The following is a 26,809-nucleotide window of genomic DNA, read 5'->3' as shown; positions in this document are numbered from 1 at the left end:
TTGCACATGACACAGTTTAAGTAGCTTCAGGCTATAAAGCAGTTTGCTCTGCTTGGGACTTCCTTGGGATGTCTCGAGTCCCCTTTTGCACCCCTAGTGGCTCTTCCCTTTGATCCCTGCCAGCCCACAGCCTCATGATGATGCCAGGTGTCAATGGATTAGCCATTCATTCTCCCCAAGGGCTGAAGGTGAGGCTTTGGTGAAATGGAGGGTTTCCATGTTGATCCCAATGGACCCACCCACTCATAGGCGATTGGAAGCAGATGGATCTCATGAAAGGCTGAGTAGGTGGCCTGCCCACTAAAACCAGGCAGGCTGGCATGAGGAGGGAAGGAAGACCACTGACCCCATGTGGTCACAGCCCCAGCAGTCATGACGGATGCCCCATCACTCTCATCAGCATCACCTCCTTCTCCTTCCTTCCTGAGCTCCACACCACATCTCCTCCCCCATCATCCTTGGACACTCTCTGAGTGGTCTCTCAAGGCACATTTGTTCTCTCCAGCTCCAACCTGCCCCATCTCAGACACACCCATCTCTCCCAGCACCCATGGGTAAGGAGGTCTTGGGCAGCTCCAGAGCCAGGCAAGAAACTGTTCTTTTAAATTTTTGGTTGAGCTCTTTTCAATGCAGCCCTAATATGGCTGTCTGTCTAAGCCAGGGGAATGGGGGCAGGATGGAGAGAGGACATCTGAGTAGAGGGGCATGGGAGGGGCTGGGTGACAGGCAGCTTAGTGAAGGGCACACATCTGAGGAGCTGAGGAAGGACCACCCTGTAACCCTGCTCACGAGGAAGCCTGCGGCTTCTCTGATGAGAAGTCGCTTAGAGGCCTTCAGCCTGCTGGGTACAAGCTGCTTTATCTGGTTTGGGGGAACCTCTGTCTCAAAGAGTCGGATGAAAAGCAATGTGGGGGCTTCAGAGGCAGGGCAAGGCTGGAGCCCTGAGTCCCACCAGGGTCCAGTTCAAGGCCTTTTGCTTTCTTTCTACAACATATTTACAAGGTCATTAAAACGTGCACCCTCGGGAGAGGAGGGTAACAGTGAGAGGCGAGGGGTGCCCCTTCCTCCCTGTCCTCCCACCCTGGAACGGAATGCCCCAGGATCCTCAGCTGCCACCCCAGGAGGACATTCCAGAAGTCTGAGCTGGGGCAGAGGGAGGAGACAGATTTCAATCCTAGCAAGAGCAGGGAGTTAGTTTCAAGTAGCTCCGAGTGAGAGAAGCGGCTGCTCAGAGAGCAGAGGGCTGACGTGAACGACATTTCCCTGAACTGAACTGAACTGAACTGAGCTGGAGACCAGAGGGCGGAGGCGGGAGGACAGGGAAGGGGAGCGTGGGGAGGCGGGACGCAGGGGATCTGGAACAGCGCGTCACCTTAATGGTCAAGATTGTGCTGCAGAATGAGAAGCAGTTTATGGAGCTAACTGGAGTTTCGTTAGTTCCTCCAACAGAGGAAGTGGAAGCTGTGGATTCCAGAGTGGAGTTAAGGGGCGGACTAGGCGAGGTTCTTCCACAAAGTTCAACAGACACAGCGGATGCTGCAGAAGCCAGGGAGAGCTAGGCCGGAGCCTTGCGCAGGAACCTCGCCACGTGGACCCCACACCCTGCCAACACAGAGTGCCGCTCCAACCATCCCAGGCCCCCAGGGATGGCTTCTAGGCTCACACTCAAGTGCACGCACATACACACACACACACACACACACACACACACACACACACACTGAACTCAACATGTGCCAAAGGGCAGCTGTGGCCCGAGTCTGTGCAAGAAATGCTTCACCAGTGCTGTTAAGGTATTTGCTTCAACAGGGAGAACTGGACAGATTGGCGTGGGGGTGGGGAAGCATGGGCACCTTTTCATCCACCCTGGCTTCCGCCTGGTAAAGAGATTTGGGAAACAGTGAGGTGTGGGCTCCGGGGCTGGCTGCCCCAGTCCTATCCCCTCTGACTTTTCACAACTCCAGAATACTTCAGAGCATAGAGAAGCCCCTCCACTACAGCAGCCCTAGGGGACCCTCGGAAGAGACAAAGAAAACCCCAGGGGCTGAGGGGAGTGGCGCTGGAAATGGCCCATGGCACAAAAGTGCCTCTCCCTGGAGGAGAGATGGAGAAAGGTCAGGACTCCGAGGTCAGGAAGGTTTCAGGTTTCCACTGCTCCTCCTCTACAAGGTCTAAGGGACAACCATTTCCATAGGCCTGGGTGGAGCATTTATTAAGCATTGGAGCATTTATTAAGGGGTCAGGGAGGAGGTGGGCACACACACACACCCTGCTGCCGAATCCTCAGGCTCCCAGAGTGGACCAGAGGACTCCAGCAGGGGAGAAAGGCAGGTGTGGCACCCCATGTGGCCAGGCAGAGATCACTTGCATAACTACCCACTGCCTCCAAGAGAACAGCCCCACCTGAGACCCACAGAAAGAGGCTAGTCGCTGGTCTGGCATTCAGGGCTGCCCTGCCTCCACCCCTAAGAGCTCTACCTAGATTTGCAATGGCAGACTCTCCTCCACACTCCATTCCACACCCAGGTGGCGTGGCAAGGCCTTCCCCTGCTTCTCAGCTTGTGCCCCGAGCTCCCTCTTGGCCATCGCCAGTCACACTGGTGTATATTAGGAGAGTTTCTCCAGCAGCTGGGGAGTCCAGCAAAGAAAAAGGGCTTTCTGTGGTGGGTATGCACGCCCATCTCGCCTGAGGCTGGTGGGCCTTTCATAACCAAATCAGCCCAGCTTTGGGAGGGTCCCCAGCCAGCAGACAGCTACTTGCCCTTCTCTGAGATAGGGATGCGCCCACAGGCCAGAGCTTGACCCCAGAAGAGGAAGAAAGAAGGGCAGGCAGGAGAAGGAAGAGGCAAGGCTGGCTGAAGGTAGCAAATCAGGACAGGGGTATTAAAGCAGGCCTGGATGCAGTTAGGGGAAGTGGCTAGGGGGGCATCTCATTTCATCAATTTTGACCTTGCAGCGAATATATGTGTGTGAACCTGTGTATTTTAAAACCAACAAACGGAAAGAAAACAACTACAAGAAGGCCAAAGGGGCCCTTGAGTGACTCACTCTGCTAAGGGCAGTGTGGACCAAGGACATGTTTGTCAGAGCATGCTACGCACGCGCGCGCGCGCGCACACACACACACACACACACACACACTCCTGGCCACACAAGTGCCATGCACACACACACTTCCAGTCCTCCCTGTTGGAGCCAGGGTCCTTTCAACTATTTTCTGAATCCATTCATAAGCTGCCTGCTTCTGTCCAGGTCTCTGCTGGCCCATCCCCCGGCTGCAGCCCCCTGGGCTGGCATGGCCCCCCGAGGGCCGTCTACCAGATGTAGCCTCCGTCGTCCGCCTCGCCTGCCTCGCCCTCCTCCTCCTCAGCCTCCTCACCCGCTTCCTCTGTCTCCTTCTCCTCCTCGTCCTCCCAGCCGACTCCACTCCCAAAGTCCCCTGAGAAGCCCACGATGTCGTCTGTGAGGTAAACAAGCCAAGGGCAGGTTAGGACCCTGCTGGCCACCTGCCAGCTGCCAGCCGAGAATCCTGCCCACCAAGTGATTCCCCACTCAGGCCCTCCCAGGTGCAGGCCAGAGCCCCCATGCTGCTGCCCGGCCCTTACCACAGTCGGGGCTCCCGTGTGTGCGGGTGCCGGTCAGCTCCAGGCCCAGCTGGTCCACACACCAGCAGTCACCACTGCTCTGGTCACACTGCATCTTCCGGTAGTAGCCATCCTCGTCACAGCTCGGGATGAAGACTCCTGGATGGGACAGGGCCCGGCAGGGTCAGAGCAGGGGCCTTCAGGTGTGGGCTCTTTGGAGAGGCAACCCTGGAGCCTTGGACACGAGCAGAGGTCCAGACCCCGCCATTCTGGGTACCAACTACCCAAGAAGCCTGGATGCTGGTGTTTCTTCCAGCTCCACTGACCGGAGATGAGAAAACCCACCTTCCTAAATGACCTGCTCCAGCCCCGTGATGGCTCCTATCCACCTCCACCACTTCCTCGACCCCATGGCCCGAGTCTTGCAGGCCGGGCAATCCGATCTCATTGTGCTCGATGCCTTCCATCCACAGCTGCTCCTCCCGCCTGGCTGCCCTCCGCAGGCAAAGCCCAGGCTTCTTCTCTCTGCCCCTCTGACTCTGACCTGCCTTCAGGACCTACCCACTTTCCCTCAGGCTCCAGAACGGCTGCTCCTTTGTCCACTCAACAGACATCTTCTGAAATCACCACTCTGGGGGACCCAGAGGTGGACTCTGTCCACTTGGGGGGCAGGGTATTGAGACACACATAGAAATACCAGGCACCACATGATGGGTGCCCAAAGGCCCACAAGCGTGCTTGGGATACAGACCAGAGAGGCCTGTGGTGGCTTTCTGGAAGAAGCAGCACTGAAGTTGACCTCTGAAGGCCACTGAGCTTGGTCAATATGGCTTTGAGGTTCAGTTCCAGCGTTTGGTTTCACATGTGCTCGTCTCATCGGCCCAGTCAAATGCCAAGCTGCTCTCCAGGATCTGCCTCTCAGACCTCTGTCCCCTCAACCATAATGCTCCAGCCACATGGGACCCTTCTTTCTGCTCCCTCAAGAACTTCAAGTGTTTTCCTGCCCTCAGCTCTGCACCTGGCTGGCTCGTTCTCAAGTCTTCCCTTAAACGCCAGCTCCCTAGAGAGGCCTTTGCTGAACCCCAGGCTAACTTCCGTCCGCCTCTACGTCCCTCACACCATAATATATGCAAGCTGCAGTAGGTAGTTCCGTCTCTTTTGGTGCGTCATTTTCCCCCAAGTAGCCTGTGTGCTTTATGAGGCCAGGGGCCAAGTCTGTCTTGCCCATCGGTTTTGACCTGGACTGGGTTAGTTTTTTCTTTCCAGCCCTGACTCTCAAGTATTTGCTGAGTAGTGAGTGAGGGGCCTCACTCGAGCTTTACACTGGGCCTTGCTGAACTGAACTGAATGGAGGGTGCTAGGAACCTTCTGTATCCCAATCTCCAGTTTTAGCATGGACAGACGGAAATTGGTGCTTAAAACACATGTATTGGGGGGCTGGTTGGGAGACCCTGCCCCACCACAGTGATGAAAACAAGAAAGGAGTTTCCCATTCCTGTCTTCCTAAGCCAGGTCTCCTCTGGGCTCAGCGTCCTCCCTAATGCCCAGTGGCTGGAGCCTCCAGTCTCAAAGGGACCCCGGGGCACCCCTCCCTGCCTCCTCCTCTGAGCCGCTCACCTGGCTTCTTCTTAGCAGCCTCCTGGATCTGGATGCGCTCTAGTTCCATCAGGCAGGGGGGCTCTACGGGGAGAGAAGCAGCCTCTGATGGGGGCTGTCCTGTGGTGCTGGCAGGACTCACTGGGCCCCCCACCTCCCACTCCAAGGCTTAGAAACCCAGGCAGGGGACACTGCGAGATGAAAATACCCGGCTCGGATACAGGGTCACCCTACAGCGGTGGGGGGATGCACTGATCCCTCTCGGGTCTCAAATGCTGACACAGGGACTCTATGAGATAAAAACACTCAGGCTCCAATTGAGAGAGGCCATTCCATGGCTGTGGGGCAGGCTGAGGTCCCCAAGAAGCTCTGGGCTCCCTGAGGGTGTGGGAGACCCATGGGATGAGTAAACAGGATTCAAAAGAAGAGGGAACACACACAGTCTGTAGAGGGAGAGGCCCCAGGGAGAATATTAAACCAGAGGGGATTTTTGATGACAGCCTGAAAATAACTGGCAACCAACTCTAACTTGTCTGTGACCTTGAGAAGTCCTCTAGCCCTTCCCAGCTGGAGGCCTGGCTGAAGGTAAAGTGAGCTCCATTCCCAGGCTCCTGCCCAAGGGGCTGCTGTAGAGAATCGACAGAATGAGCTTCAGAGTAAAAGTGCAGCAGCGACGCAGACAGCGGAAGGCTAGGCACATAGCGGCAATAAAACCGACCAAAAGACCTTGCTTGGCACAGGGATTTGTCCTTTACGTGGTGCTCTGTACCCAGATTTTCTCGGTTCACCCTCAGAAGTGTCTCTGAGGTGGGTATTGTTGTCTCCTGATTCAGATGAAGAAACAGAACTAGGAAAGGTTCAGTGACCTGCCCAGGGTCCTGAGCCAGCATGTGCAGAGCCCCAGCAGAAGCCTGAGCCTCGGGCCAGAGATGATGTTCCACTTCTGCCCCATGACCACTGTGGAGCCAGGCAGGCGCCAGGGCCTACCCCAAGCCCCGGGCCAGTCAGCTGACCCTCAGAACCTGCTTCCTCATCATGACAGTTGCCCAGATGATCTCTAAGCACATGTCCAGCTGTGGTTCAGGGTATATAAAGCTAGCACATGATGCTGTACCTCTAAGGCTAACGATCACCTACATGATCACATCTTTGGGGCAAATAATGTGAAATGCGCCCAGAAGTGGAATCATCGAGAAGCCAATGTAGCTTTAGCTTCAGGACCCCTCATCCTAAGTCCTCAAGGGTCCGTAGTATGTTCCATTTGTATTTTTAACACTCTTTCCTAAAGAAGGCCTCCAAAAGTGCATAAGCTTCAGGACCCACATAATCTGGATCTGCTTTGGAGCCTGACAAGTAAAGGAGTTACAGTGTTGGCTTCGCTGACAGAGTATAGGAAGTGGGTGAACGGGGAAAGTTCTGGAACTAGGGAGGTGGCCTGATGGGCCACTCTGACTCTCAAAGAGAACCTGGAGCAAGGGGCAGAGCCCGGGAGGGCCAGAGGCCCTGCTGAGGGGCCACACTCACTCTCCCTCCAGAAGCAGAAGCACCACTCAGCGGTGGAGACACGGCCGTCCTTGTAGGTGTCACAGGAGTTGAAGAAAGGGCGGATGCAGACCTCGTACTTGTCCAGATTGATGGCAGCCAGCTCTGTCTGGTCCAGGAAGAGATCGGCACTGGTGTCCAGCTTGGAGAACATCCAGCCAATAGAGTCCTTGCAGCTGGCCCCCAGGCTCTTGTCCAGGCCTGGGGAGAAGGCCAAAGTTCCGACATGCTCAAGGTAAAGTACTCCATCCATCTGTCATCCACCCCTCCACCTCTCCATCATCCCCAGCCCTCTGTTCAGGGTCAGGGCAGCTTGGAATCTAAGCGTGGGCGTGAGAAACTCAAGAATGGGCAAAGGTCCATCCCTCTGCCTCTACCTAGGACTGCACCTAAGCCATTCAAAACCCTGTTTGAAAGACCTTTGGGAAAAATAACTCCTTACCTTCCCTTGGCTACCAATTTCAGGGCTTAAGAAGTTCTTCCTACTACCCAGCCCAAATCCTTCCTGTCTGGTGGAAGCCTGCTGCCCCTCATTCTAGGGTTTAGGCTCTTGTAAAGGCTCAGAGTCTGGTAGCAGGGAGCACAAGGTTGGCTGGCCCCAGTGTGCACCTGTCTTCCCATCTCCCACCCTCCTCCCAGCAGAGCAACTGGCTCTGGTACCACTGGCAGGGCTGGCTCCACTGCTGGCTGAGCCGTTCTGCTTGGAGTTCTCATGGAGGAGTTGGAACCAGTCCCGCAGCCGATCCCCCAGGTCAGCCAGGTCCTGACCTGTGCAGGTCTCTGCAGAACAGGGGGTAGAAAGTGAAAGTGAGCGAAGCAGCAAGCATGACCTCAGCTTAGGATGCTGCCCTACAGGCCAGGAGGCCAGGCAGAGGTCAGGGATGCTGTAGGGAAGGGAGTTAGAAATCAGAGGCTCCCCCTCTCACCCTCTCCCCTCCTCTTCCTCCTCGTCACTCGCCAGCACTAAAAACAAGCACAGGCTCCCTGTGGCTGAGGCCAAAGCCCTCTGCTGTGTTCACCAGGCTCCCACAACCCCGCAGGTCCCTCAAGCCTGTCTCCACTTTCACTCCTTCTCCCTGGCCACTCTGAGAACCAATCTTACCATCCCAGAGCCCTGGCAGTGAGACCCCCACCTGGCTATAGTCCTGCACTCCTCATTACCTGGTTTGCCATCGGTGGTAGAGGTGACAGCCTGTTCTGTGGGGCAGGGGCAGGGGCCCTCACATTTCACCATCAGCTGCTTGCTGCTCAGGCATGCCTGCTGCTCCAGCTTACACTGCATGAGAAGAAAGGTCACGCTGGGTGATGGGGACCTTGCACCTGGGAGCACCTACCATGGCAGCCACACCTGCCTTCCCCACTGGATACAGGAGGACAGCGCCCATGGATGGCCTGGAGGGGTCCACCTGGCTCCTCCTGAGGCCGCGAGTACACAGTGTAAGGGGCGGCAGGCCCAGGAAGAGGGTCCTAGCAAACAAAGGCTCCCATGAACTGTACTCTGTGACAGCCTGCCCTTTCTGCACATTTATCTTTCCTGGCATACCTATCTCCCCACTCCCTCACCTCCAGACCCACCTCCCATGTTTGGCTATTGCCCACCTCCCTCCTTGTCCTCATGGCCTCTCTTCTTGCTCACTACAGTCCCTGAATAACTGGCTGCCGGCCTCCTCCTTCGACGGCCTTCCCACCATGCTTAGCTCTCTTGATAACAAACAGCTACCGGCTATTGTACATCTGCTAATTCCCAGGCCTTTACTAAAAACACTCGGTTGCAGTTGTCAGCTACACCTAGCTGCTGAGAGGGGCTCCTCCATTCCTTGCCCTTAAAGCATTTTCCCTTGGTGGCATCTGGTTTCTCCCTGTGGGGTGACCGCTAATGAGAAGCGGGCTGTAGCATTTTACAGCATTATCTCACTTGGTCCCCGTCAGCTCTGCGAGAGAGGAATTGTGTTTCTTGTGCTCAGCAGAGAACATGGAGCTCAAATAGAGACTTGCCCAAAGCCACAGGGTTGGGACGGAAGCCAGACCTCTCAACGCCCTCTACCTCCCCACCGGGCAGTGCCATGACCCTCAGACCACAGCTTCCTGCCCAAACCTTGTTGTGCCCTTGGGCGTGTGATGCGGCAGTCTCCTCCTCATCAGGCCGCCTGTCTCCTTTGTATCCCTCCTGCCTACTCAGTGCAGCTCCCCCCTCAGCCACCTGCTTATAGTCTCTTTCCCCTCCCTTTCTTCTCTGCTTCATCTCCTCCCCAGTTTCAATCATCACTCACAGTGGGGAGGTGGGGAGACTTTCCTCAAATCTGCATTTCACCCCCAGAGGGTTCTTAAGCCCTAGAACTCAACCCAAGCTAACAGTCAGTGCCCTCCGAACGCCAAGCAATTCCCAACTCCCTGTCGCTAGCAGAGGCATTCACAATTAGCACTTGTACTTCCACGGCACTCCAAAGTTTATAAGATGCTTTCACAAATATCGTCTCATTTAATCCTCACAAAAATTTCATAAGGTAGGAATCTCTTCCCTCAACCACTGTTCCTTCTCACATCATCTCACGGAAGGTCATTTATTCCTTTCCCGGAACACTCAGTGCCTGCTGGTGAACACCGCCCCCTCCGTGTGGAATCTGCCTGTGGAAAGCTCTGTCCTTCACCTCCATCCACTGGAAGACAGAGCTACTTCCTTCCATAGCCCCAGTACTTTCTTCATTCATTCTGATTTGTAGTTACCTGCCTACATTCATTTTCCAGGCCCTACCCCCTATCTGTACCTGCCCAAGGTCAGGGGCAAGGGTCTGGCTCGGACTTTCAGGTGGCCTGAGCCCAGGGATGCACTGACTGAGCCCTTCTGACCCCACATCAGCACTGGGAGTCCCTGAGGGCCCCCCTGTGCCTGCACTGCGTAGTCCTCTTGGCTCCCTGTGGCCTCCAGGCCTAGGCCTCCCTCACCCCACCTGGGGCCAGGGTTCCTCACCGTGGAGCTGTAAGTGTGGCCATCGGAGCCACAGACTGAGGCCAGATGAGCCATGTGACAGGGCTTGCAGATGGTGTCCCTGCTTCCATGGAGTTTCAGGGCAGGCTGCTTGATCCTACAGGAGAGGGATGGAGAAGAGACAGGGACAGAGATGAAAATGAGAGAGGGCCAAGGAGAGAGAAGGTTCAGGAGACAAATGTCAACAAGTAGCTGGACCCAGCAATCTATAGCAGATGCAGCCACCTCCCTGCCCCCGCCACCTTCCCCCACCACCCACAGCCAGACCCTCCTCCAGCTCATAAGGGTAGAACCAACTGGGCAGGGTACAGACTGCCAGCTCTCCCTTTTCCAGGGGTCACTGAGTCCAGCAGGGCCTTCAGGAAGCAACTCCAGGTCTGACTGTATGATGTAAAAAGGAGTCGCACTTCGCTTAAAAGGGCCAGATCAAATCAGAGGCAATGAAGGGATAGCCACATCTGGCCTGTAGACTCATTTTGTTTAGGCACCAAGGGTTTTTGTTCTTAATTGAGTTATTCACCAACATTTACAAAATGGAAGAGTTCACATAAAAACCTGGATTCCTGGCCTTTCTTTGTAAAACAGAAGATGCTCCCTTTCCACGGGACCTGGGCTCAGCAGAGGGGTCTGTCAGTGAGCTCTCTTCACATATCACATTACCTGCCAGGCCCCTGCAAGCAGCTAAGATTATGATCCTAAGTCTCTGGTCTCTGTTTTTGATTCAGAAAAGAGGGAAGGAAACTGGAACCTTTTCTAGGGGTTTTGGCACCAGGCAGGGTCTCATCCTTGGGCTGAAGCTAAGTCCTCAAAGGCTCCTCACCCATTCCCTCCTCTGAGAGCCTCAGAAGCTACAGCCCTAACTACTTCATGAAGTCATTGCATATCGGAGTTGGAAAGAACCTCAAACCATCTGGGCCAACCTATTTGTCTTACGGATATGGACAGCAAGGCCCAGAGGAGAGCTGTGACTTTCCCGGAGTCCCACATATTTGGTGACTGATCCCACATAGTGTGATGGTTTTAAAATATATCTGAAAATTCTCTGACATTCCTCCCTTCGAAAGACGGAGCCGAACCCCTCTTCTCTGGAGTGTGGCAGTACTTATGACTTGCTCCTATCAAATAGAAGTGGCAGAAGTAACGATGTGATTTCCAAGACTAAGGCATAAATGAAATGTGGCTTCCTCCTTGCTCTCTCTCCTTTGGATGACTCGCCTTAATGGAAGTCAACTTCCCAATGTTGTAAGGATATTCAAGCATCCATGGAGAGGCCCATGTGACTAGGAACTGAGGCCACCAGCCAACAGCTAAGTGAGAAGCTTTCAGATGGTACAGCCCCAGCCAATATCTTGGTTGTAACCTCATGACAGACCCTAAGCGAGAACGAACCTACAGAACTACTCCTGGATTCCTGATCCTCAGAAACTGTGTGAGATAATATACATCTGTTGTTTTAAGCCACTAAGTTTTAGGGTACTTTGTTTTGCAGCAAAAGGTAACCAATGCATAGGAGAGAGTTAATCGAGCCCTTACTCTTTAAGCAAACTTCATCCAGGGCTGCTGGCTCCCCAAGCCCCTCACCTGTGCTCCAGCTTCTTGCGGCTGATGCACATGGCCCGCTGGTAACCCTGGGCAATGCACACCTTGTGATGGCTGCACTTCACCTTCTGGCAGGGGTCCTTGGTGGTGTCCAGGGCTGCAGGGACATACAATCAGGATGCAGGTCATCTGGGAATCAGTGCCATAGAGCCCAGGAGTCCCCAGTCCCACTTCTGAGCTGGGAAGCCCCTCTCCTCAGTGACCCTTGATAACCAGAGCTCCTCAGCTCAGACGTCCCACCCTCACAGGCGCATGGCTGCCCAAGGAGCCCCCAAGGCCAGGGTCAGGACTTGCTTTCTAGCCTTAAGTCTTCATGGATGTCAGTCGCTTTCCCCCTCCTGGGAAGGACATATTACCTTCATCTCCTTGCTGATTGTCCTCCCAGCTCTTGATGTAGTCGTCCTAGGGAAGGACAGAGAGGGCCAGGGGAAAAGGAACAGGCTAAGATGCACATCTCAGAAGAGAGGTTCAGCTCCAAGGTGAGGAAGAATAAAAGCCTGGGCCACTGCTTTTACATGCAAATTGCCACCAGCCTGAGTGGCTACCCAGATGACCCCTGTCTACCCAAGCCCTGCTAGCTGCCTCCCCTTTCCATCTACTCCTTCCCTCTAAACCCATGTCCAGAATCCCTTCCAGCTTCTCCCTTAAGGTCTTTATTCCTCCCTCCATCCCACACCGGATGCTGCAGGGAAGAAGTTGGGGTGAGGATGCAGAGGGAGAGAAGAGAGAGCATCCGCGGAGCGGACCACATGCAGCGGAACTCCAAGCAGTACTCACCTCCACCTCCTGGGATCAGGAAGCAGGAGCAGGCCACGGGAAATGGAGCAGGAGGAGAAAGGAAGAGATGGGTGATTTCAGTGTGAGGTCTACTCTCAGACCGTGTGGTCCCAAAGCTCCCCTGGCCTCATCACATGGCCATGGGCGCTGAGCATTGGTCTTTGATTGCTATGGTCCTCTGACCCCTAGAGCCTCTAATTGGAGGACAGTATTCCTATATCTTCATCACAGAAAGCTGAAGACCTGGGCCCACTTAGGGCCAGCCTGAGGCGCAATAGAGGTGAGGCCCATGGCATTGAGATGGTGAGGCCCCATCCTTCTCCACCAGGCCCCGAATCTGTTCCCAATGGCCCAGCCCTGGCCCCACCATTAGGACAGATGTCTGAGGGCCCATATTACCTTGGAAGAATGATTCTCACACCTGTGTCCTGGGCGTCCCAGAAACACCACTGTTTTCCTTTGTTAGGGTCCCTCCCTTGGCATTCCTCTCCCCTGAAATTTGCCCATCATGAGAGTGAGGCGGAAGGAGGACCTCTCTTCCAGGCTGCATAGGGACTGTTTTTTACTCTATATCTGACTTTCCTGCGGAATTCAGATGGTGCAGTAAAAGAAAAAAGGGCCACAGTCCCTCCCAATATTGAAGGCTTCCTCAGTTACCACAGTCCAGCTGCAAATCCTCAGATTCAGAGTATCCTGAAAAGGCCCTCTGAGGTCGTCTGGCTCAGGAGAGGCCAGGAAGTTCAGAGACAGGACATTTACCTTACCCAGGTCCCACTATCACAGAGCCCAGGTCTCCCGAGGCCCAACCCAGGCCTCTCTTCTGGTTACAACACACAGTTTCCAAGACCTAAGGCACATGGGAGATCACTCCTCACCCTGCTCTGGCCACGAGAGCCTCCTCTGGGCCCACGGACCTCACAGTGACCAGAGGCAGAGCAGCTATCACCCAGTCTAGCTCACTGGCACAAAGCCCCCAACTCATTCTGGTTTCCCCACTTCCGCCTATGGTGGAAGTGGTTGAAAACCGACAAACAGCTCCCAGGGCACTCCTCGTGAAAGCTCTGCCAGCCAGAAAAGAGGGCTTCTCAGGACTGGAGGCTGGCGGTGCCAAGGAGCAGCAACGGTCGGTCTCCTCCGAACGGAGGTAGAAGGGCATGAGGAGCCCCACACAACTGCCCCCTGATCCTGAGCCCTGCCCGCCCAAGGATCAGAGTTGTACAGGGATGAAGGACAGAGGCCACGCTGTGGGGCTGTAGGGGTGAGGGTGAGGTGGTGGAGGGGGGAGGAGCCAGACACCTGTCGGGCCTGAGGGGAAGGGCATGGGGCTCCTACACCAGAGAGCAGCCTCATGGGGGCAGCAGGCAGCATAAAGGAGGGCATCCACAGCTGCTTTGAAAGCCCCCTGGAAGCCTCCTCTGGGAGATGACTAGCATCAGAGGAACAGGCAGGGGCGTGGGCCTCACCAACGTGTCCTCCTAGGCAAAGGTCAGAGAGGGGTCAGGGCAGAGCAGGCAGTTGGCATCAGCACCCAGGTAGAGAACACTGTGGTCAGATGCGTACTGAGTGTGAGCTTCTGCAGATGTGTGTGCACGCATGCATGCAGGCCCTGGGTGCATACAGGCACGCTCACAGACATGTGTTCTGAAGCAATATATATGTACAGGTCCTCATCTATGAGCATGTGTACATGAGTAAGCAACAGTAGTAAATAAGGACACTTGGAGGCAACTCACCCACAGCCAGATGGGTTTTATCTAGAAACGAAGTAACAAAGCACACGTCTGAGAGCAGCCTCCAGTTTTCACGCTTGAGGACTGAGGCTCTCCCTCCAGCTTGGTCTTCCTGCCTCTTCCACATGGAGAGAGGGTGAGGCAGGGATGGGTATGGAGGGGAGGTGGCAAGAAAGCAGCAGACCTTTCCCCTATGAGGAGGGTCTGGCTTGTACCAGCTTTGCTCTCTCTCTGTCTTGCTTTCATGTGTGTCTTTGTCCGAATGTCTCTGTGTCTCTCCCCTCTTTCTCTCTTTTTTCTCATTCCCCTTTCACTCTGCCTGCACCTGCCCCCCCACCCCGCCACATATATCTAAGCAGCCAAGTGTCCTGCAGTCCTCGAACTCAAGAGTAGGAAGGAAGAAGGCCCCAGGAAGAGATTCAAGGGAGCCTGGCCTGGGCACGCCCTGGGCACTTAACTGATCAGCCCAGGCTCTAAGCTCAGGCACCCACCCAGTTCCATAGGACATGGCCTGAGCCCTCTTGAGCCCCTGTGCAAGCTTCTAAGAAGACCACACGGCAGCTGACAGGGAACTGAGCACAATTTCTCTCACTTGCTAGGGCCAAAGAAAGCCAGCCCAGACCTGGCCCTTCTTCCCTCGGAACTCGTCGGGGATAGGTATCCACAGATGGGAAATGGAGGCTAAGAGTGGCCAAGTGGCTGAAGCTAGGGTTACGAGGTTGGGGCAAAAGTAGGGACTGGCCTCCATCAAGCTGGAGTCTTCCCGTCTGTTCCACCATTCCCTGAGAGGGGACTGGGCATAAGGCTGTGAAGAGGACAGGGGACGTGGCTGGTGTGAGTCCCAGGCCCCCAACCAACAAGGCCTGTGTGCCCAGAACCCACCCGCACCTGAACTGGTAGGGAGGGGGCTAGGCTGTCAGCCAAGGGCCTCCACGCCTGCTCACTCCCACACTCTCGCCCTACTCTGCTGCAATCTCCGACTAGGCTGCCAGCAGAAGCCTTTGGAACTCTCTACAAAGTGGGTTTTCGAAGGTCACGACCAAGAATTTTTGACTAGAACCCCAGGGGAAAGTGGGGTGGGGTGGGGGGAAAGGGAGTTTTAAGAAAGGAGTTTTCTATCCAGCTCGTTAGTTAGAGCCCTGGTATGGAGCCAACTCCTCCCCCTGATTCAGCCTACAGCAATTGAGCCCCTTCTGTATACAAGTGCTGTCCTCGGTTCTAGCTAAGCTCCCTGTCTGCACCGTGTTGAGTGGGTAAAGGGAGCCCTGAGTGGTTCTGGATCCCAGGACCTTTGCTTCCAGGAGGACAGGAGCAGCTGAACAGAGAGGGGTGAGGAGAGAGGCCATGGCGTCACACAGAACCCCCATGCTCCCCTTGTCAGCTCGCCTTGAGCAAGCGAGCACCTTGAGACCCTTAGGAGCTCAGCACCCATCTTCTAGGACTACTCAGAGATGAAAAGAGATTGCGTCTGTGGGGTGCCTGGTGTCCAGAAAACACTCAACGAATAAAAGCTGTTAGAGCAGGAGAGATCATGGAGCGTGGGCGAAGAAAACGGTGAAGCATCAGAAAATGGGCAAGGAGAGGCCACATGAGAAGCCCCTGAAGCGGAGAAGAGAGAGGCCACTGCAGGGAGAGGTGGAGTATGAGGAGAGCTGCCCCCAAGGGGCCTCAGGGGGGAGGGGTGGCGGGGAAGTCCTGAGGGGCAGCATGGGGGCAGAGCCCAGGGCCACACTTCGGCCCCCTGAGGCAGGGTGTGGGCTGGCCCATCTATAAGCTGAAAAAGAGGTGTTTGTTGGCAAGTGCGAATAGCGCCTTTGAATTTATCAGTGTCTATTTATGGTACCCAGTGGGCTCATTAGCACTTGTGAGCAATGGTCCAATAAAGGCACCAGGTCTTCTCAGGAGAAGGAGGCCCGATTCTGCCCTGGCCGATTCTGCCCTAGCTCTGCTGCCTCTGCTGCCACAGATGGAGTTTTCCCCTGAGAAAGGGGGATTTGCTCTGGAGTGAGGGCCAGGCCAGTGGAGAGATGGGCCATAGGTCGAGATCCAAAGTTCTGGGAAAAGGATAGCACATCTTATTTCACTTGGTTCTTTCACCTGATTGGTCCGGCCACCAGTGACCACCTCTGCTCAGGACAGAGCTGGCACGTGGAAAAACATTGGGAATGTACAAGCGCACCGTGGCTTGTGCTTCATGGTGCTTTAAAATTAAGTCCTCTCTGAATATGTTTATGTCTGTCTTCCTTTTACCCTCATAACCCTGTGAAGTAAGCAGGACCATTAGAAGCAACTCCAAAACTGAGGAAACTGAGGCTCAGAGAGGCAGAACAACTGGCCAAGAGTCACAAAACAGGTGAGGAATCGAGCCAAGACTCCCGGACTGGACTCGACAGGACTGATCCTACACCCCACCTTATAGGTAGGTGGGGTCTCTCATTAAGAGAGGAGCAGAGTCTGGCAGTGAGAAGGGGGCAGGGAAAGAGGCAATGAAGACTTTGGACCCGGAATCTGCTTTAAACTCGCCTCGTAGTGTAGCCTCAGGAAGTCACTTCCCCTCAGGGTTAAGAGTCCTCCTCTGTGCCACGTGGGTACCTCTCAGCTACAGCTGCACATCAGAATCACCCTTGGAGCTTCTTAAACCATCCACTGCCCAAGTCCCACCTGAGCCCACTGCAATCTCCTGGCTGGCTGGCTCTGGAGACCTCCCACTAGGGCTAAGCAGGCAGTTGAGAGAGCCCACGGCACCGGCTCTCAGGTCTAAGGGCCGTTCGGCTCCACATCTTGTCTAATGCTCTTCTTATCTTCTCTGTGTCTTCATCTCTCACATGGGGCCTCAGAGATGAAAAAGAGCAGCTATTCTCTCCCTCTAACAGCACCGTGCGCAAAGCAGATGCTCAGTGTCGGAGGATGAGGCCAGCTCACCAGAACCCAGCCTCCTGACTCTCAACTCCAGGCTTTTCCTTCGGAGCATATATCATGTAGCTCTTTCCAATCTTACAATGTCAAGCCAGACTCTTCCCAGTCCTTATCTTCCCTGCCCTGTCTACTCCACTTCCTCCTCTTTCTAGCCTGCCCTCTCCTCACCACGCCCACTGCTCCTACCTTCCCAACGCTGACCTCAATCACTGTATTGTTTCCTCAGGGGTCTCCCTTCGTCTGTCCGCCAGTCTTCCACACTGCTGCAGCTACACGGATCTTTCTAGAACACAATTATTATCATGTCTCTCCCTCCTTAAAACTTTTCACTGAATATACAGTTTCCTCTCATTCTGGAAAATGTTTTAACAGGTGAGTAGGTAAAAAGGATTTATACCAATAGTAGTTTCCTCTGGGGGCGTGGGTAGGAATACAGAGAATTTGGGCATGTATTTGCCTTTTTCCAAGTTTTCAAATTTCCTATAATGTGAATATGTTTTACTCTTTTAATAAAAGCAAAAACACCATATTTTAAAATCCTCACTGGACTCTGCTACCTACAGAAGAAAGTTCATCTACCCTTGATCTGTTTCTAGCCACCCCAGCCCTATGTCCTTCCAGCGGATACTCTGACGAGGCCAGACCATGGCACAGCCTTTTCCTCCATCTGGAACGTGTGTTTGCATCCAACCCAAGAGCTTCTATTCATCTTTCAAAACGCAGCTCGGTCATCATCTTCCCTAACCTGCCCAGCTTTCTTTCAGGCCAAAGGTGCCTGGTAGTAGTTTATTATTGCTCTGGTTACACCAAACAATGTTATTGCTTCTGCCCTATTTAGATGGTCAGTTTCTTGAAGACAAGGACCATATAAAGTTCATCTGTCTATGCCAGCACTTAGCAAACACCTTTTCAGCAATTACCATGTAGGAGGCATTGTGCTAAGCACTTTATATTCATCAGCTCATTTACTCATCATAACAACCCAAAGAGAAAATTACTATTATTATACCCATTTCTCAAGTGATAAAGTTGAGGCTTGAACAGCTCAAAGGGACTCATTCAGGATCACACATCAATTGCACAGCAGAAGAGTATTTGCATACCCAGAACTATGATTCCAGAATCCGTACCCCTAACCAGGATGCTGGACTGCTCCATACACATTACAGGTGAAAAAAGTCCCAGGCCTGGGGCTGGACAGAGCCCAATCCCAGCACATGGTGGTTTCTCCCACCACACCGGCTCTGCTTTCCCCCAGGCTGGAGGGCCTGGCAGTGGTGGGGAAGACAACTGGGGGCCCCCCCGCTTCTCCAGGGACTTTCCAAAAAATCCCCTTCACTCAATGCTGGTTTGGCTGGTTTGGAGCTAACCCATCTCCAGCTTTGATCTCTGTGGCTCAGCTCAGTTGCCATGGAGACAGGGCCCACTGTGCCAAGCTGGGGGAGAAATGGTGGTGAGTGTGCAGGCCTAGCTGGGCTTAGGGGCACATGCTGGGTGTTTCCAAGCACTGTTTACTTCCTGTCATTTTAATTAGCACCAAAATCACCCGCTCACTTCACAGCTTGAATTAACCCAATCTCTCCCAGCCTCTCCATCTGGTGGGGAGGATAAGACGCAGCAGTGAATAGAGCAAAAGAACAGCCTCCCCAAGGACTCGATTTATTGGGCTAAAATCCACCTGAGCAAATCTCCACCTGCCTCGCAGCGCAGTGTGATGAGGAGCCTCCCCCACCACCCCACCACCAATATGGAATCAGCGCACTGGGTTTCCTCTCCGCCTTACCTCTGACTGCTAGCAAGACTGCGGGCTAGAGAGGCCTGCCCTCGCTGGTCCCACTTCCTCGTCTATAAAATGGAAAGACGCCCTTTCCTTCCTCCCTGAGCTGCAGAGGGACCCAGTACGATAATGACTGAGATAGTGCTTTGTAAACTGGGAAGCTCTGTACTTTCAAAAACCACAAAACAGGACCATTAAAGCCGATTTCTTTGGCACACAAGGTGGGAACCTGGAGAAGGGAGTGAGCAAGATGCACTTTTGGTCACAATAAGCCTCGAATATAGACTTTTGATATTGTTTCTAACTGAAGATCTACACCGATGAGACCGAAAGATGTTTATCATGAGACTTTAAATAAACCACAAGGTTTTTAACCCTGTTATGGCATTTCTTCATTTTTTAATAGATCAAGAACCTCTAGAAATGGAAGTGAGCCAGGCCTCTCTCAACCTCTGAAAGGCCCTGTCCCCAGGTTTATTTCTGCTGCATTCCTCAGGTGAGGGAGCCTCCAGTGGAGCCAGTGCACTACAGAAGGCCCAGGAGTGGGGGGGACTTGCGTCCAGGGCCTCCGTCTGCTCATTCCTGTAAACAGAGTGAGGGACCCTGGAGGAATGAGGAGGACCATGTGGAGGCTGCCTCGGTTCCTTCTCAGCAAAGGGCTGACACCCTCATCACATGCCAGGAAGAAGGCAACTTGAGGGGGCTGGGAACTGGAGCAGTCATTAAATATTTGCTCCTCTCTCAGAGGGAGCGGCAGAGGCTGTTAGGCCTGGACAAACAGGAGGAGACAGGCATCTGGCAGACTCCCTGCCTCCCACCTCCTCTCCTCCGAGGAATTTCCTTGGAGGGCAAAAATGTGCTTATCACTCCCTGCATGCCAGGAGCTCTACCTGGTCTCAGGTATGCCTACACCAACACACTCCCTATACTTCCCGGGCCTGACCTCTCCACTAATTCAAGGGACATCTGAGGCCACTCGCCAGTCCTTTCTACTCCAGGCAGCAGTCCCAGAGGTCTGTGAAGGGCAGAGAACAGGGTAGCTGCCTCCAGACCTCAGTTTCCCTTTTGGAACATGAGTGGAAGGCAGGATTTCAATCTCAGAGGTTCTGAGGAAGACCCAGAGATGGGAGCTGAGGAAACACAGACATGGTGTGGAGAGAGGACAGATGGGTTCTCACGTGCCTGCCCCTCTCTGGGTGTGTCTCCACCTATATAATGTGGGGGCTAAGTGCTTTGTGCTTAATGCTGCTGAGGTTCCATGGTTCTGCTTCCTCATTCTTCCAAAATGAGAACTTTGAGAAGAGGGGAAAAGGAGCCCGAACAAGACCAGATTTTTACACGTCCTTCGACTTGTGCAAAGTAACATGGGATCAGGGAAGGAGCAAGAAGGCTGCATCCAGGCAGAGGTAAGACACCATCGAGGCCTGACTTATCCTTCCTGCTGAGTGCAGCGTTGACCTCTTTTCAGATGTCCAGGAAGAGAGTAGGCGTGTCAGGATGCCCTGCCTTGGGCAACCTATTCTCCTGAGGGAACACAGGTCTGATGGGTGTGGTTGGCCTGCTCTGCAGGCATCCGAGGTTGGGGATGGAGGTCTCAGAGGCTCCCACCCCCCAGGAGAAAGGGGGAAGCTGGCTGCAATCAGGCCCAGGCCCACCAACATAGGGGCTAAGGGAGAATCTTCCTCCACAGCGTCACTCACTCCCTTATCCTACAAATGAATCGCTGGAGAGTCAGAGTGCCAGCATTCTCGTAGTGACTGTTCCAACCTTTTGAGGTCCAGAAAGAGGGAGAGAGCTCCCCAAATAGCCAGTATGTTTCAGCCCAGAGCCACAACTTCCCCTTGGCGCTCTGCTGTCTGAATCCACAGTGTCACTACCTAAAGAGGACAGGGAAAGTCTCAGAGATGGGTGAGTTGAGATCCCTTCTGGCTCTCACATTCCACAGTGCATAATTTATTTTGAGCACCTACTGTGTGTACAAACACCCTGCGCAGTGCTCGAGGATAGCATGGTAAGGTGGTAAGGTATGCCAAGCAGTCTATTCCCAGACCTTGTCCTCAGGGGCTTACCTTGGGAGGTACGTGATAAACACACATTAAAAATAACAGCAGGAGGACTCTTGAGATACAAGCCCACAGTGTGAGGCCACGAGGCAGCACCAACATGAGCCAAATGCATTTAAGGCCAATAAATACTACAGGAACCCTGAGTTAAGAGCTATACCTGTAACTGAACACTAGCTGAGACCTCAGGGGGTCAGAGGCTGTTCCATTTCAAGAACCACATCACCCTACAGCCCGCGGCTGGGCCTCAGTTTGCCCATAGGGTTAGACAGTGGTGTCCAGCTCTGTATATAGGCCTATGCCTGGCCATACATTTCCCTTGTTTCCAAAGACGACCCATGTTACACCTGCAATAAACAAATACAGGAATGGTACACCCATCCTCAGCCAGCTGTTTGCCCAAAGATGATATTAGGCCCCATTTCTCAGGTTTCTCAGTCTCTGGCTAATATGTACCCTACCTAATATGGTCACAGATACTTCCTCAGGAGCAAAAGGGAAATCCCTTCCCTAAAACCTAAGACTTAGTGCCAGTTTGTGGCAGGGAAAGGATGGGATGGGTGGGCCATGTCTGTGGGTGAAGGGACTATTGACGGGCTCTAGTGCCATCTTCCTGGAGCCGTAGAATGATAAGAGCTCTGTAGATTACTCGGTTTAGCCTGCTCATTAAAGTAATGGGAAAATCAAGAGCCAAAAATCTGAAATGGCTCCTTCAAAGCCACAGTGCTAGTTCTGTCCTCTCACAAGAAAGAGAAGCTGAGTGCTCTCCCTAGTCCCTCGGTGCTTAGGGTAGAATAGAGCTCTTCCACTCCTCCAGCCTGCTTCCTGACCTTCTGGAGAATGGGAGGGGGTGTTGTTGGCTTTCCATCCTCTTCGGACTGGCTGGAAGACAAGAGGAGCATATGACATCCTCTCCAGGAAGAGAGCTCTTCTCTCCCTCTCTTCCCAAGGCTTAGAGCCCCGCTGGGTGTTCAAGAGTCCCTCACCATGCTGACACCGCTCTGGAAGATGCCACCCTGCTCAGTGTGAGAGAGGATTCAAAACCAGGGTGGAGGAGGGGGATAAGGAAGGACTCACCCTCCTACTCCAAACCCCAATTATGGACTCCATTCCGACCCAGTTTGGGGTTCTTCTCACATACCCATACTTATCTACAAACATCTGTGCAGTTCACCCCTACACTTGCATTGGTTTAGGTTTGTGGGGTAGGGAGGGGGAGAGGGGGGAATAAGGAAGCCCCTTTTTGGCTAAAAACTTGCTACTGGCCTACTTGGTGACTCTAAAAACATGAGAATCCTGACTATCCAGTGGGTAATATTTCCCTGGGCCAGAGCCCAAGATCATGGTGAAGCCCTGGCATATGGGAGTTGCTCGGATCTGCAGCAAATGAATGAGTTAGTGAATATAGTCAACATCATTCTCATGGAGACCGGGGCATGGTGTGGGCTAGCCCCAGAAATGATGATCCATCTGGTAGTTTCCTATGGGACTGAAGAGTATTGCCTGAAACTGAAGCTCAGAGAGGTTATGTGACATACCTGGCATCACACGCCCGGCCAGTGGCAGGGCCAGAACCTGAACTCAGGCCTTCCGACTCCCAGGCCAGAGCTCTCCCAGCACCCTGCACTCCTGCTTCTCCTGGGTGGAGAGCTGCCTTTGGAGTGTCACTGGGCCAGGGGGTGGGAAGCAGGCTGGAGGCAGGCTGACGCGGGTACTGAGGGTTTTGGCCCACCTTCCTAGGAGGTGCTGCTCCTGCCCAGGGCATCCTTGAGACTCGAAGGGCACGAGCCACGCTAGACTTTGTTCTTCAGCATAGGCTCTTCTTTTCTATTTTCACTAAGGGGTAGGCCTAGAGTTTCCTGAAATGCAGAGTTGGATTAGATTACCTGGGTTCAAATCCCAGCTCTGCCTCTTACTAGTTATTTGACCCTTGGGTAATAACTTCTCTGTGCCTCCATGTCTTCGACCACAAAATAGGTGGACTATAAAGTAATGATAACTATCTCACAGGTTGTTGAGGGGCACGAGAGGCAATGCATATGAAAGGCTTACGCAGGGAATAGCAGATGAAAGCACTCACTGGAATCAGCGGTTCAACACATACTAACTGTGTGCCTCCTGGGTGCCAAGCACAGTGCTAGACACTCGTAAATATTACAATTTAATGGAAGTACAAAGTAGAAAAGAGTCAGGAAGAAAAAGAACAGTCAGTGCTGCCTAGCCAGGCTCTTGGAACCTACCAGAAGAATGCTGTGTAATGGGCCTGTCTCCTCTCAAATGTGCATCTCTATCTCTGAGACTCTGGATGCTTTGGTTCTGCAGGGAGTGAATCCAGAGATGGTAGCACTGGGGAGCAGGGCTCTGAGAGTCCAGGCCTGCTCAGGGAAGGACACAGCTGGATCACAACCTCCCCATCTCCTCTGACATGAAATTCCCTCCTCCTCAGCTGCAGGGCACGGAGCATTAGATGAGATCTGCCCAGGCACAGGATATGAGAGCCCTGTGCCCACTGGAGGGGAAGATTACTCTGCTGGTAAATCCTGCCTCCTCTATAATCCTAGTGCTCAGAGAAAGAATGCTAAACTGAATTCCCCACTAACCAGCTCGGACCAATTTCACGTTGGAACAACTATCCAAGCTTTCTTCCTCTTCTTCATTTTCCTCACCTCTTTGGCATGATTCCCTCAATCTTCTCCCTCAATTCAGTCAACATCATTTAATGAGAAATGTGCCCCACCCATACTACTAATTCCTCAATCCTATCTCCTGAGAATATTCCACTCCTGCTTGCCTTCCACCAAGGTGAACTGGGGACCCTGCACCATTTCATGATTGATTATAAACAAGGTTCTAGCTTGACCTGGCAATGCCTTAGAGGTTCAACGGAAACTCCTTTGAAGAACCAAGGAGTATATTTTCATGAAAGCTAGGCTGATGAAATGAATATAAAGCCTGATGCTACTGTGTGCAGCTAGAGGGCCTTCAGCCTTTAGGGTAGGAATTGGGGCCTCTACTAACAAGAGGGATGAGAAGAGTCTGTAGTGCTGGCAGAGCCCCTTTGTACAGTCTGTGCACTGCACAACTCCAGGGGTGCCATTCACATGTGCCGTCCCTAATGTTATGCAATGCAGTGGCTCTGAGCTAGAAGCTTCCTGACTTTCTGCAGATACTGCCAACAGATCCCCAGAGCCAGACCCTCTTGCCCAGCCTTCCTTGTCCTTCTCTCTCTGATCCTGTCCCACAGTCAGGACTACCTTAAATGGGGCTTTAGAGGCCAACCAAAGTGATACATGCCCTAAAGCTTTCCATGGATCCTATGGGGGCAAGTCCTGCAGAATTTCAAATCTGGTACCTTTCTCCTTATGAACATGTCAGGAAGGCAGAAGTGGTTGGCACCAATCCAGGGAGACAGGTGGGCAGCCCTGTGCCAAGGGTCAAACAGCCAATCATTTATCCTCACCCACAGAGTTGGCTATTGGAAGCAGGTGGAAGAAGGGAGGTGGGGAGGCATCTTTTATTTTTAAACCTTTACTGTTCTGATTAAGCATTTCTTTTCCCTCTGACCTTCACTGGTCCCATTTTGGAAGATAAAAACAGCCAGTAAGTCTGAGGGAGGCCTGGACCAGTGACACATGGATTCTGGATGGGCCGACCTGCTGCCACCCCTTGCTGCTATGGCCAGCCTGCTTCGCAGGCAGCGGCAGGCGACTGCAGCTTATGTGTGCTGGGCCTGCAGGGACGGCGGAAAAGGCTTGGCTGGAGCTCCACGCTGCCTTGGCTGGCCCCACTCTGGGGCCAAGGCCACTCACCAGAGGACCTGGCAGCAGGCGATTCCTTCTGATGAATTACAGCCTACCAGTATGCCTTTGGAGAGAAACAGTCGCTTCTCTCCTGATAACAAAAAAATCCATATCTCTGTGTCCTCCCTACATTTGGCTGAATATCATATGAAGCATGTATGTTTTAAACACATTTCTAAGGAACTTCTGGATGTACACAGTTTAAGAGAAGATGAGAAAGGTCACAGTGTGGCCGGTGTTGTACTAGGAAGCTGCGATGAGAGAATATGGGGAATGAGGGGCAAGAACTGGGGTCCTAGAAGAGGCCTTCGGGGCACTGGCGTCTGAGAGCACTGGGTCGCGCGGACCAGCAGTTGTCTCCTCTGACGCATCCGGGCCCATCTTCCACCTCACACACCCTCCCATCTCCGGGGCCTAGCCACGCCCTCTGCCCTCCCCTCCTCACTCTCACTTCCCTCGCTGGGAACACCACCTCCGGTTTCCCCTCTCATCTACAGGTGCCCGTAAACAAAGTGGTGCAGCGAGGCTGGCTCCTCCGCAGCCACCTTCCCAACCCCCACCCCGCGAAGTTCCGCCCAAGGTTAAGCCAGGGTGCCGGCGGCCATCAGCGGAGGGCCCCCAGACCCTGCGGGGCTGCCCCGTCTGCTTTTCAAGCCCAGGGGGCTGTGGAGTCTTTCCGCTGTATTGGAACCTTTCCTTCAGCTCGAGGCTGGGCTCCCCTGTTAAAGGTTGCTCCAGGAAAACCAGCCTCCCTTCTTCGTGCTCACACCACTCTGCATGGGCACCCCAGACCTGCCCTGGAGGCCACCCGGGGATGGCCTCAGATATTTTCACCGCCATCACGCGCTCCTCCTCCCTCCATCATGGACACGCCTTTCACCATCTCTCCTTAGGAGGATGGCTAGGACCCTCCCCATCCCCTAACTGGGCCAAAGGCCCAGTCCCCTCTGTGCCCATTTCCCCTAAAGCCCAAGGTGGGAACAGAGGGGACTCACACAAGACGACGCTATCTTCTCCACCAGCCCCACCCAGACTTGCCCCTTCTGCAGTGCCCCGTATGTGGAACCTGCAGCATCCACCCCGCTGGGTGCACTCCTGGGGGAGGCTCACCAAAAAAGGGGGGAGTCAGAAGCCCAGCCTCAGCCAGGCCCCCCCACCTCCCGCCCTGCACCCCACCTGCATCCTGCACTCCTCTCCGCGCCCCGTCTGCGAGAGAGACCCTGTAGCGAGTGCGCGCCCCCTAAGCGACTCCTTGCCTGGGCGCGAGTGGGACTTTGGGGGTCTCAAGTCCGCCAGCTCCCAGGCCAGCGGAACCCCAGGAGCGGGCACCAAGCTGAGAGGGCGATGACTAGCCAGAGCCTGGTGGGTTCGCGTTGTTTACTCGCAGTGCAATTACTCGCAGGCTGGGTTACAGCAGCCTCTGGCTGCGATGTGCACCCGCCGCTCCCTGCGCGGTGGTCTCCACTCCAAAGCTCCCTCCCCAAACCCGTGTCCCCGGCCCGGCCCTCGGCCCTCGTAGCCCTGCAGACTCACATCTCGGAAGCGGTTCCAGTGCTTGATCTTGCCGCTGTACTGAGAGATGGACGACAGCCATTGCTCGTCCTCCATGAAATTGCCGGGGGTCTCGCTCTCTTTGAGCCCTTTGGCGTCGCCTTCAGCCAGGGCGGCCGCGGCGAGGAGCAGCAGCGGCAGTGCCAGCGGTCCGCAGCCTGGGGCGTGCATCCTGGTCTGGGTTCGACCTGGGGGGTCTTGACTTCTGCAGTATTTTAATGTCCTTCCTCCCACGCCACAGTTGGCAAAGCAAACGCTGTCGTCTTCCTCAGCCCTCCTCCTTCGGTCTGACTCCGGTGACAGACGGATGGATAGTGGGTCGCGGCTGAAATGTGACCTGGTTAGGAGATGCACTTGTCTGAAAAAGCCCAGCGCTGGACAGGGAGAGAGAGAATCAGAGAGGCTGCGCCAGCAGGGGCCGTGTCTGTGACTGTAGCATCAGCATCACGTTTGACATCATCATACCTGGTTAAAAAAAAAAAAAAAAAAAAAAAGGAGGGGGTAGGTTTCAAAGGGAAGCGCTAGATCTGAGTGCCCAATGCCAGCCAGCCGCAGCAGAGCCCAGCCCAGCCCAGCACTCTGGGAGTTGCAAACCAAGGAATCCAAATCCAGGGCAGCCCTGTTGTCTTTCCAAGGGTGAAGAGCAAGAACAGCGCAGGAGGCTCCCCAGGGAGGATGGGAGTGGAGGAAGACACAAAATTCTCCAGTTACAAAGCCAGCCAGGCTCAGGTGTCTAAAAGGGGACTTAGCCTCAGACCCACTTCCTCTCCCCTTGCCTCCCACCCAGAGGGGTCTGAGCCACAGCCCTGACAGCTGGCTTCCTGCGAGTTATGGCTCTACAGTAATGGGTGGCTTCGCAAAGACAAAAGCCATATAACACCTGGCTGC

General features: G+C 54.0%; 1 protein-coding gene across 1 annotated transcript; it reads right to left on the bottom strand.

Annotated features, from left to right (window-relative positions):
* On the bottom strand, positions 1–26,382 carry SPOCK2 (SPARC (osteonectin), cwcv and kazal like domains proteoglycan 2). Its single transcript, XM_016162311.2, has 11 exons — positions 25,904–26,382; positions 12,085–12,093; positions 11,664–11,709; positions 11,290–11,404; positions 9,691–9,805; positions 7,884–7,998; positions 7,383–7,502; positions 6,705–6,923; positions 5,202–5,264; positions 3,606–3,743; positions 1–3,460 (listed from the first exon to the last, which is right to left on the bottom strand). Exons 1-11 carry the CDS (start codon positions 26,090–26,092, stop codon positions 3,315–3,317), a joined length of 1,275 nt encoding a protein of 424 aa, XP_016017797.1. The 5' UTR covers positions 26,093–26,382; the 3' UTR covers positions 1–3,314.
* Positions 26,383–26,809: the final 427 nt, after the last annotated feature.

The sequence above is a fragment of the Rousettus aegyptiacus genome, unplaced genomic scaffold, assembly GCF_014176215.1.
Source record: "Rousettus aegyptiacus isolate mRouAeg1 unplaced genomic scaffold, mRouAeg1.p scaffold_m13_p_6, whole genome shotgun sequence".
NCBI lineage: Eukaryota > Metazoa > Chordata > Mammalia > Chiroptera > Pteropodidae > Rousettus > Rousettus aegyptiacus.
Note: the sequence above shows the minus strand (reverse complement) of the source record. Positions and strands in the feature narration are given on the sequence as shown.